We start from the raw sequence: 12,173 nt of genomic DNA, 5'->3' as shown, positions 1-12,173 counted from the left end.
TCTTAAGCTGCATATGTTAACGTATGCTATTTGTAGCACTTTTCTGGGATGCTTAGTTGTTTTTATTGCTTTACTGGGAAGGTAGACATACTCATGTTATTTATGTTAGTGCAGGGTGGTACACAGTGGGCTTCCTACTAGGGCACACCGCCTCAGTGCTAACAGTATCACTCTGGTTCATAAAATCAAATCAAATGTATTTGTCACATACACATGGTTAGCAGATGTTAAATGCAAGTGTAGCGAAATGCTTGTGCTTCTAGTTCCGGCCATGCAGTAATATCTAACAAGTAATATAACCTAACAATTTCACAACAACTACCTTATACACACAAGTGTAAAGGAATGAATACGAATATGTACATAAAAATATATAAATGAGTGATGGCTGAACGGCATAGGCAAGATGCAGTAGATGGTATAGAGTACAGTTTATACATATGAGATGAGTAATGTAGGGTATAAGTAATGTAGGGTATGAGAACATTATATAAAGTGGCATTGTTTAAAGTGTTTAGTGATACATTACATCAAGATGGCAAGATGCAGTAGATGGTATAGCGTACAATATATACATTTGAAATGAGTAATGTAGGCTATGTAAACTTTATATAGTATAAAGGGACTAGTGATAAATTGATTACATACATTTTTCCATTATTAAAGTGGCTGGAGTTGAGTCAGTATGTTGGCAGCAGCCATTCAATGTTGGTGATGGTTGTTTAACAGTCTGATGGCCTTGAGATAGAAGCTGTTTTTTAGTCTCTCGGTCCCAGCTTTGATGCACCTGTACTTACCTCGCCTTCTGGATGATAGTGGGGTGAACAGGCAGTGGCTCGGGTGGTTGTTGTCGTTGATGATCTTTTTGGCCTTCCTGTGACATCGGGTGGTGTAGGTGTCCTGGAGGGCAGGTAGTTTGCACCCGGTGATGCGTTGTGCAGACCTCACTACCCTCTGGAGAGCCTTCCGGTTATGGGTGGAGCAGCTGCCGTACCAGGCGGTGATACAGCCCAACAGGATGCTCTCGATTGTGCATCTGTTGAAGTTTGTGAGTGTTTTGGTGACAACCTGAATTTCTTCAGCCTCCTGAGGTTGAAGAGGCGCTGTTGCGCCTTCTTCACCACGCTGTCTGTGTGGGTGGACCATTTCAGCTTGTCCGTGATGTGTACGCCAAGGAACTTAAAACTCTCTCCACTGCTGTCCCGTCAATGTAGATAGGTGGCTGCTCCCTCTGCTGTTTCCTGAAGTCCACGATCATCTCCTTTGTTTTGTTGACATTGAGTGTGAGGTTATTTTCCTGACACTACACTACGAGGGCCCTCACCTCCTCCCTGTAGGCCGTCTCAACGTTGTTGGTAATCAAGCCTACCACTGTAGTGTCGTCTGCAAACTTGATGATTGAGTTGGAGGCGTGCATGGCCACGCAGTCGTGGGTGAACAGGAGAGGGCTGAGAACGCACCCTTGTGGGGACCCAGTGTTGAAGATCAGCTGGGTGGAGATGTTGTTACCTACCCTCACCACCTTTATTTTTTTTTATTTCACCTTTATTTAACCAGGTAGGCTAGTTGAGAACAAGTTCTCATTTGCAACTGCGACCTGGCCAAGATAAAGCATAGCAGTTTGAACAGACAACACAGAGTTGGGCCACCTGGGGGCGGCCCATCAAAGTCCAGGACCCAGTTGCACAGGGCGGGGTCAAGACCCAGGGTCTCGAGCTTGATGACGAGTTTGGAGGGTACTATGGTGTTAAATACTGAGCTGTAATCGATGAACAGCATTCTTACATAGGTATTCCTCTTGTCCAGATGGGTTAGGGCAGTGTGCAGTGTGATGGCGATTGCGTCGTCTGTGGACCTATTGGGGCGGTAAGCAAATTGGAGTGGGTCTAGGGTGTCAGGTAGGGTGGAGGTGATATGGTCCTTGACTAGTCTCTCAAAGTACTTCATGATGACAGACGTGTGTGCTACAGGGCGGTAGTCATTTAGCTCAGTTACCTTAGCTTTCTTGGGACAGGAACAATGGTGGCCCTGTTGAAGCATGTGGGGACAGCAGACTGGGATAAGGATTGATTGAATATGTCTGTAAACACACCAGCCAGCTGGTCTGTGCATGCTCTGAGGACGCGGCCAGGGATGCCGTCTGGGCCTGCAGCCTTGCGAGGGTTAACACGTTTAAATGTTTTACTCACGTTGGCTACAGTGAAGGAGAGCCTGCCGGTTTTGGTAGCGGGCCATGTCAGTGGCATTGTATTGTCCTCCAAGCGAGCAAAAAAGTTGTTTAGTTTGTCTGGGAGCAGGGCATCGTGATCCGCGACGGGGCTGGTTTTTCTTTTGTAGTCTGTGATTGACTGTAGACTCTGCCACATACCTCTCGTGTCTGAGCCATTGAATTGCGACTTCACTTTGTCTCTCTACTGACGCTTAGCTTGTTTGATTGCCTTGCAGAGGGAATAGCTACACTGTTTGTATTCGGTCATGTTTCCGGTCACCTTGTCCTGATTAAAAGCTGTGGTTCACGGGTTCAGTTTTGCGCGATTGCATGATTACTGCATGCAATAGCTGTGGGATCAGCAGAGGCATTCAGGGCAGTAAGAGGGACATAAATTAGGTTACTTACATTGTGTCTTCCAACGCCCCTGGGATAATGTAAATTTGCTGAAGCATTATGACAACTCAGTGACACAATGGTAGGGATTAAATTAGCTGGGCTTGGGTCATTGTGAAGTCATTGTCTCATCCTTACAATTTTGTGAAAGGATCCAGGAACCCAAATGATTTGGGTGGATCCCATCCAACTCAAAATATGAGCTTTGTTTCCAGAAGCTATCAAAATTGTCAATAAATGTGACATCCACAAAGCTGCAATAGTCTCGTAGCCAGTTATGGAGGGCGAAAAGTCTACTGAACCGTTCAATGCCACGATTTAGAGAGGGCAGGTATTATGGGGCGTTAGTAGGTGTCAAGTAGTGACCCAATCCGTTCTTTAAAATCCATCTTCAACTGTTCTGAGCTGCCCTTCATAATGTCATTGAATCCCACTTGAAGTATGAAAGACTCAATTTCGTGATGCTGGTTTAAAATGTTTGGCCGCAGCTTATTGATGTCATGTAAAGTTTTTGCTCCAGGGACTGAGACATTTCTCACCATTGAACTGCCCAATACAACGGCCTGAGAAGGAAATTGAGAAATCCACCCATTCCCACCCAATGTGTGCTTGGATGTTTGACTGCATGCGCACGCGTTCATGTGTGTGTCTGTATGTATCTATAAAGGACAGGGATCTGAAGAGCTAATGAATGACGCTACCCCAGGCTACTGCCTCTACCACACACACATCCCCTCTTGGTCCCCTAATAGTCTAGACACTAATCATCGCTAACTCCTATAACCCTAAAGCTATCATTCCCATATGACCGATGCTAAGGTAATTAGCGGAAGCGAACAGGCTAGCCTCACAGATAGGCCTATGTGTGTTCACTGGAGTTCATTGTGAAGAAACCCTAATCATGTAAAAGGGTTGTTTAAGTCCAAAGGACACATTACTAGAAGGAGCCCTGTTGTGATGGGTGTGTGTGTGTGTGTGTGTGTGTGTGTGTGTGTGTGTGTGTGTGTGTGTGTGTGTGTGTGTGTGTGTGTGTGTGTGCGTGTGTGTATGTGTGCGTGTGTGCGTGTGTGCGTGTGTGCGTGTGTGCGTGCGTGCGTGCGTGCGTGCGTGCGCGCCCTTCCCAGTGCATTGCTCTCCCCTGCTGTCAGTGTGTGACCATATGAATATTCTAAGCAGTTACATTTGCTCAATTACAGTAATAACACACAGAACTAAACAAATATAATGCATACCATTTTGTTCCATTGTCTTGCGGTGGGTTAGTTGAACTTGCTGACTGAGTTGGGCTACTACAGTATGGCCTTGGTCGTCTGGCTAGCTGGTACCTACATCACTGTACTAGATAGGATTCTACTTGACTGTTGCACATTATTGTTCGAGCCCTGAATGCTGATTGGCTGAAAGCCCTGGTAAAGTATATCAGACCAAATACCACGGGTATGACACAAAATTACTTAGTAACCAGTGTATAATATCAATAAAGCACCTCCGAGGTTTGTGGTATACAGCCAATATAACACGGCTGTATCCTAGCTGTATACCACACCCCCTCGGGCCTTATTGCTTAATTATACAACGTTATGCAATTATACAATTCCCATTGTCTATCCTGCCCATGGTATACTCGACAACATACACATGGCCACGTTCATAAAAAGTGCCATTGTTTACGTCATTACCTAACAACGTACAACCACCACCACTACCACCACCACCACATATCTACTGTCTCATCTGCCCAGCCATGCAATTTATAATCTTGTTCTCCACTGTAAAAAGCATCTAAACATTATCTCCAACATTGTTTCAATATTGAAATTTGATCTCAAGCTGTCCCATAGTAATGAGCGTGTCGGGACAAGACAGACAGGCAGCTTTTCTCAGCTAGTTGAAATCATTCATCAGCATCATTTTTATGGATATATACAACGACATATCATATCATACGAATAGAACTAGCGACCAGAGAATGCCTTACATTGCACTTGACTACCAGTGTTAGTGAATGTAGCATCACGTTTTGTGAAATAATCTTGCATTTCAATGCTGGTAACTCGTGTAAAAGCAATAATACCATCGAGTTCATGTGTTATGAGCTTCTTATCATGCAGATCCACTGCATGGCTGGGCAGTGGATCTACGGCTACTATGCTGTAGCCATTCAATTAAGTATGGCTACAGTATAGGGCTGTATATTAACTGTACATTAAGCTAGACACGTCCCACTGGCTGAACACACGCTGTCAGCCAACAGTTGTCAACCTGTCTGGATGTGGTACATTTAAGTGATAATGCCAGAGAAGCCAGTGTTTGGAGTATATATTGGCACTATACAGTATATTGGCACGGGTGTTGTTTGGCCAGAGACGAAGTCGAGGGCTGGCAAACCGTGCCAATATATCCTCCAAACACCGGTTTTGAGGGCATAATCCTTCCACAAGATATAGTCCCGACACAAATCTAGGGTTGCTACCCAAGCCGGCTGGTCGTTCGTTCTATTGGTTCGGCTGCCAGAGACGCGACCCAGTTGTTCAGTATTTTTGTTCTGAATCTATGGACGCGACCCAGTCGTTTGTTCTTAATGTTCCATTGTCATACTGGCTGGCAACATTCTTATCCTTTGCTTGCTAGCGAGCAAACTACGGCTAACTTACAATTACATCAAACAGTGCAGACAGAATAACAACAGTCGCTGCATTTGTTTAAGCTGTTTTCTAGTGACATTTATTTGGATACATCCATAACAAGGAGCTAATGAGGCACGATTTCGCCTGGCATAGAGAATGTGCTCTCTCGTTAGGACACTGTTGTTCAGAGGAGCTAGCCAACAACACAGCTAACACAATAACTTCAAACTGAAGCTGGTAAGACTGCAAAGTAGATGCACTTCCTTTCATTTAACCTTTTTTCAACTGACATTTCTTTGTATACATCCATAAAAATGATGCCAGCTGATTCATGAGTGGCTGAAAAACACTGCCTGCCTCTCTCTCTCTCGTCCCGACTCCCGACCCCTACACGTTCATTACTATGGGATAGTTGGATATCGAATTAATATTGAAACAATGTTGCAAATGTCGGCGAGACAGACAGCAATGTTTATACAAACCTCCGCTGTTGAAAAGTAAATGTTAGTCTAAAAGTAATGTGAGATAATGTTTAGATGCTTTTTATAGCGGAGATCAAGTTTATAACTTCACTGCCTGGGCTGATGAGACAGTGGATTGCACAGTCAGATGGAACAAAGTAAATAGGCATTTTAAGGTCAAAGATTTAGCCAGTGGTAACTTGTGGAAAAGACACCGGCTGGAATGCACTTTTAACCAATCACCATTCAGGATTAGACCCACCCATTGTATAATCCACCATTGGAGTGTCTCACACCTGAGGAAGGGGGGGGGGGGGGGGGGGGTCTGGTGTACGGAGCCTAATATAGCACACGCCAGCCTCTTGGAGAGATGAAAACAGTCGGGTGTTTCAGCTTTTTTCTGTCAACTTCTCTCTCTCTCTCTCTCTCTCTATCTCTCTCTCTCTCTCTCTCTCTCTCTCACACACACACTCACTCACTCACTCACTCACACAGACACACACACACACACACACACACACACACACACACTTCTCCCCTTCTTTCCCTAGTCCTTGCTTCGTCTTTGACATGGGAGATTAAGTAATGCTTAAACAAATCCCCCTTTCTCTGCCTCCCTCCCTCCTAATATCCTTCCTGGTGGACTAGCTCTGAGAAAGCATTCAGGCTAGTGCACACTGTTTACAGTCACGGTTTCAAATGTCCAATTCCGCCTCTATACCCTACAGTCCACCCCTACACATTTCATATAGATTTGAAATTATTGGATAGGTCTTAGTTTCACATGGCCGTCCCATAGGCTAGTTGGAATTTTCACAGTATATTCCTCATACCTATTCAAAATCTTTTCAGATCTACACAAAGTACCTAGGGCTAGGGTTTAGGGATTGATTTGGAATTGGGCAAGACTGTCTGTCTGCTCAAAGGCCCCAAAACCATTTCCGCTAACATAGGAAACCAGAAAAAGGGATATATGGTTTCTCTTGTTTTTCAAGAGAATGTTTGGACAAAAACAGGACAAAATGTTTTATTCAAATGTGACAGGATATATTGTTTTCATGTGATAATTCCTCTTCCCTCCCTCCCTGCATCCCTCTATTCCTCTCTCGGACAGTTAATTTGGGAAGCAGAGGATGCGGTCAAAGTGATCCCAGGTGTTTCCTGTTGGCCATCTGATCTCTTGCGCCTGTCTCTCCACTTCCGGTGCTCCCTCCATCCTTCCCTCTACCCATAAACCTTTCAGGATGGAGATTCATAGTCAGGGAATTTGTAATCATTTGCTGTTTAATGACCGATGCATTTCCGATACATTTTTAGAGTTGGTCCTCCAGATTTGAATGACTAGGCAGGGCAACAGCCAAAGAAAGATGGCATTAGCTGTTAGTTATACAATATTAGTTGGTATTGCATGATGTTACTGTGCATTACTTTGCTGAGGCATATCCTCTTGAACAAGCACAATGTTTTGGGGTTTGATTATGGATCTATATGGAAGTAATCAAGCAGAAGTAGTCCCAGCTCAAACCTGGTCGGTATATGAATACATGTGTGTACATGTTATCCTCTCCCTGACCTCATCACAGCTCTGGATGCTAGATTCATACTGAGCCAGATAATTACACCATCAAGCGGCTGATTCCACTTGGGAAGAAACTGGAACAGCCCACAAGCCCCATGGTGGCCATCTTGGAACACTATTGAACCGTTGCGCAATTATTGTAACGTTGTTGTTGTGATAAAAAAGCATTTAGTGATTTTTATTCCATATTGTATCCAGGGAAGATTGTAGCTGACAAAGGCAACATTATTTTAGGTAAAACATGATGTGTGTACAGTATTGCAGTGCACATAGTAACAGAATGTATACTATGTCAATACCTTTCTGTAGCCATACTATCTGTTAATGGCACAACAAAGGCATGAACATTTGGTTTTATTCAGGGGGGTTTTCTCATGTTTTGCAGACGGACCAACAGTACGCCAACAGCGTGGCTGACAACCTCAAGCGCCTGTAAGTACCGTGGCATGATGGGATGGTGTTTCCATGGAGACCTGCCTATTTGGGCTCAGGGGGCTCAGGGTGTGGAAGAGGGAGTGTTTGTGTGTGTGTGTGTGTGTGTGTGTGTGTGTGTGTGTGTTTTTTTTACATGACTAGTTATTGTGTGTGTGTTTGCTGCCTGTGTTTAATGTTTGCATGTTCATGTGCAAATGTGAGTGTGTGTGGGTGAGTAACTGCTGTATTTGTTATAAACTCAGCAAAAAAAGAAAGGTCCTCTCACTGTCAACTGTGTTCATTTTCAGCAAACTTAAAATGTGTAAATATTTGTATGAACATAAGATTCAACAACTGAGACATAGACTCAATAGGTTCCACAGACATGTGACTAACATAAATGGAATAATGTGTCCCTGAACAATGGGGGGTCAAAATCAGAAGTAACAGTCAGTATCTGGTGTGGCCACCAGCTGCATTAAGAACTGCCGTGCATCTCCTCTTCATGGACTGCACCAGATTTGGCAGTTCTTGCTGTGAGATGTTACCCCACTCTTCCACCAAGGCACCCTACAAGTTCCTAGACATTTCTGGGGGGAATGGCCCTAGCCCTCAACCTCCGATCCAACAGGTCTCAGACGTACTCAATGGGATTGAGATCCGGGCTCTTCGCTGGCCATGGCAGAACACTGACATTCCTGTCTTCTGAAATCACGCACAGAATGAGCAGTATGGCTGGTGGCATTGTCATGCTGGAGGGTCATGTCAGGATGAGCCTGCAGGAAGGGTACCACATGAGGGAGGAGGATGTCTTCCCTGTAACTCACAGCGTTGAGATTGCCTGCAATGACTACAAGCTCAGTCTGATGATGCTGTACTCTGGACCTGGTCTTTAGTGTCCTAAGTTTTCATAACTGTGACATTATTGTCCTACCATCTGTAAGCTGTTAGTGTCTTAACGACCGTTCCACAGGTGCATGTTCATTAAAAGCATGGGAAACAGTGTATAAGCTCTTTACAATGAAGATCTGTGAAGTTATTTAGATTTGTACAAATTATCTTTGAAAGACAGGGTCCTGCAAAAGGGACGTTTCTTTTTTTGCTGAGTTTACTTGTGTCCATATGTCATGCTTGATCTCTGCTTGAGTGTGTAAGTCCTTGATCTATTCGACACGTGTGCACTCCTGTCTTCTTTGTGTGTGCATGTGTCTATTTGAATGTACGTTTGTGTATGTGTGTGTGTGTGCAATTGAACATATCCTGTTTACATTCCATCACACACACACACACAGACACACAGAGTACAAAATAAGCAACCTAAATAGAAGTTACAACCACAAAGGACTCAACAACAGAGAAACAGGTCTCCTTGGGAATGCCTTTGTGTTTTAACACTGTTCCTGTCTGTTTACCCTTAGGGCTGTAGTGTAAATCTGAGTGCCTTCAGAATCCATGGGGGTTCTCCTACTTTACTTTGACTACACATTGCTTGAGGCACTTGTTTGCTCTACATTGCTCTACAACTATGTGGATATAGGTAATGTTAATACACAGTGAGATATTTAGTCAGACTATTGATGTTTTGACGTATGAGTGAGAATATGTACTTTCTAAACACAAAAGGATACAGATTAATGATAGTGTGCATTCAAAATGTTAAAATACCTAATGTCTTTCTTATAAAATATTGAGGGGAATAAACATAAAATACTGGCTGATAAGTAATCCTATTTGCATTCACACCAGCACTAGAGAGTAAATGAACAACAGTTTCATATTAAATAAACACATGCATACAGACACATGCTTTTCTGTTTAGTGGCTTTGTCTGATCTCTGGAGAGAGACAGAAACAGATCTGTCCCATTTTATTTCTCTCTTTCTTTATTTCTCTCTGTCTCTCTCTCTTCCCCTCTCTTTCTTTCTTTCTTTCTTTCTTTCTTTCTTTCTTTCTTTCTTTCTTTCTTTCTTTCTTTCTTTCTTTCTTTCTTTCATTCTCTCTCTCTCTCTCTCTCTCTCTCTCTCTCTCTCTCTTTGTGTCTCTCACAGACACAAACACACTCTTACACACACAAACACCACTTTCCATCCTGTTATTAATTTCCTCCTAGCATCTTATCTAAACATACAGAATCCTCCTCACAACATGCCCACGGTGCAGGTTTTAGAGCCTGCTGTTTTAGACTCCTGTTTGTCTTTTCCTGCCGAGGTAGCCATTTTGACCCAAGATGATACCAGTGGTCACTTCGTTGCTGTCACTCCCTACGTCCGCTAAGGGGGTCGGTCACCTCACCTCACGAGAGGTCCTGCATTCCAAATGACACCCTATTCCCTATATAGTGCACTACTTCTGATCAAAGACTAGTGCTGAGTGATTAGTGCTTTTGGAGGTTGTTTCGGTTCAATTATTTAAAAATAATCAAGGATTTCAGTTTCAATAATTTTAACAAAATATGAAATGCATTATGTAGGTTGAATGCTGTAACAACACAGAATAAAACAATAAATACAAGTCCCATGATGGTAGTGACTGACATTACTGCTTATCACTTATTAACCATAATTTATTCAAATTACTCAAATAAAATATTTCAGTTGTTGTGTATATTACATTTGCTTTATTTGAAGACTTTATTATTTCATTCCAAGTCATCTCATCTCTATAGAGCTGCTGCCTATGCTGTCTGAGGAAATCACTATTTTAGTAGTTCCTTAAAGTAAATAAGGCATATTTTTATGATTGCTGAATACCAACTATCAATCACTTAGATCATGTATTTTCAGGTAGAGATACCTCGCGAAGCAACTGCTCTCTATCCCTCAAGATTGTGCATTCTTCTCACTTCTCCCTATCTGTGTCTGTCCCACATTAACTTAACTAATGTAGCTGGTGTAAAAGAAACACACGAACCGGAGAAGTAGGTGCGCAATGGATTATGATCATTGTAGTTAATTACCAAGTTTTCTCCGCTAAACTATGTAGAATATTGGCCTGTTGGAAGCTACAACTCTAAAGAAACTGTGCGTTGAGCTCACAGAAATGGAATTCAAATAATTTAACCGACGTCGGTCAGTTAAGTTGTTTAGAAACCGAAAATTAACTTACATTTATATTAATCGCTCAGCACTACCAGAACCAGATGGGCCATCGGAAAAAGTAGTGTACTACATAGGGAATAGGGTGTAATTTGGGATCGAGGCTGGAGATGGCTATGGGAGGGAAGGGGGAAGTGAAGAGGGGAGGAGGGAGGTTGAATGTCCCCCCTGTCACCTCGACATTCTCTCAGGGAGATTGAAGACCCAGGAGAGAGGGGTTGGTTGTGTGTGTTTTTGTGTGTGTGTGTGCACTATTGTGAGTTAGTGTGTGTGAGTGTATGGTTCCTCAGGCACACACACCTCTCCTGTCCTGGCTGATTGACAGGGTTAGTGATTACACACTTGACACCTGACCCCTGTCTCTCTCCTGAATGGCTCGTCTCTCTGTCTTCATACATTGTAATCTGACACCTTCCTCCCACGGAGATGTTACAACAGGGGTGGTGTGTGTGTGTGTGTGTGTGTGTGTGTGTGTGTGTGTGTGTGTGTGTGTGTGTGTGTGTGTGTGTGTGTGTGTGTGCGTGTGCGTGTGTGTGTGTGTCTGTGTGCGTGATCCTGTCTCCATCTCCCCTGGTTACCACCTATCAACCACCTGACCAGAGAGGAAGTCAATAGTTTTTGTGGAAAGGGTGGCAGGGACCCACATACTGTTGTGTCTGTCTGTCTGCCTGTCTATCTGCCTGTTTGTGTCTGCCTGTGTGCCTGTCTGGCTGTCGGTCTGTCTGCCTGTATCTATCATAACTGTGTCTATGTGATAGTTGTAGATAGTAGTAGTTGGGATTGTTCAACTCTTTCTCTTCCCCTCTCTCTCCCCCTCGCCAACACTCTCTACTCTCTCTGTCAGGTTTCCAGTGGAGATCCAGTCAGGTCTTCTGGAAGTCATATCTCCGTCTGTCCACTTCTACCCCGACTTCTCCCGCCTCAAAGAGTCCTTCGGAGACCCCAAGGAGAGGGTCAGGTAAGACTGCAGCCTTCTCAGCAGTTTTCACAATTGTTTGAGGGTTCAACTGCAGTTAATTTCAGGAGACAAGTTGAAATGTAACTCATGTCTTGAACCTTGGCCCATTGTTTGGTTAGAGGATCCAAGACAATTTGTTCAAATGAAACTGGGCCACAGGAGATTGGTGGCAACTTATTAGGGTAGGATGGGCTTGTGGTAATGGCTGGAGCAGAGTCAGTGGAATGGTATCAAATACATCAAACATGGTTTCCATGTGTTTGATGTCATTTCATTTGCTCTGTTCCAGCCATTATTATGAGCCGTGCTCCCCTCAGCAGCCTCCACTGAACTGAGCGTGTGTGTGTGTGTGTGTGTGCGTGCCTGCGTGCGTGCGTGTGTGTGTGTGCGTGTGCGTGTATGTGTGTGCTGTCTTGTTGAGTCTGACATGAGGA

General features: G+C 43.8%; 1 protein-coding gene across 1 annotated transcript in view; it reads left to right on the top strand.

Annotated features, from left to right (window-relative positions):
• LOC139366344 (alpha-1,3-mannosyl-glycoprotein 4-beta-N-acetylglucosaminyltransferase B) overlaps positions 1-12,173 on the top strand; it is a 161,153-nt gene that overhangs the window by 85,552 nt on the left and 63,428 nt on the right. Inside the window, exons 5-6 of the mRNA XM_071103714.1 lie at positions 7,658-7,704; positions 11,626-11,739. Coding sequence (XP_070959815.1) covers positions 7,658-7,704; positions 11,626-11,739 — 161 coding nt within the window. The remainder of the gene's footprint in view (positions 1-7,657; positions 7,705-11,625; positions 11,740-12,173) is intronic.

Source organism: Oncorhynchus clarkii, chromosome 14, assembly GCF_045791955.1.
Source record: "Oncorhynchus clarkii lewisi isolate Uvic-CL-2024 chromosome 14, UVic_Ocla_1.0, whole genome shotgun sequence".
Lineage (NCBI taxonomy): Eukaryota > Metazoa > Chordata > Actinopteri > Salmoniformes > Salmonidae > Oncorhynchus > Oncorhynchus clarkii.
Note: the sequence above shows the minus strand (reverse complement) of the source record. Positions and strands in the feature narration are given on the sequence as shown.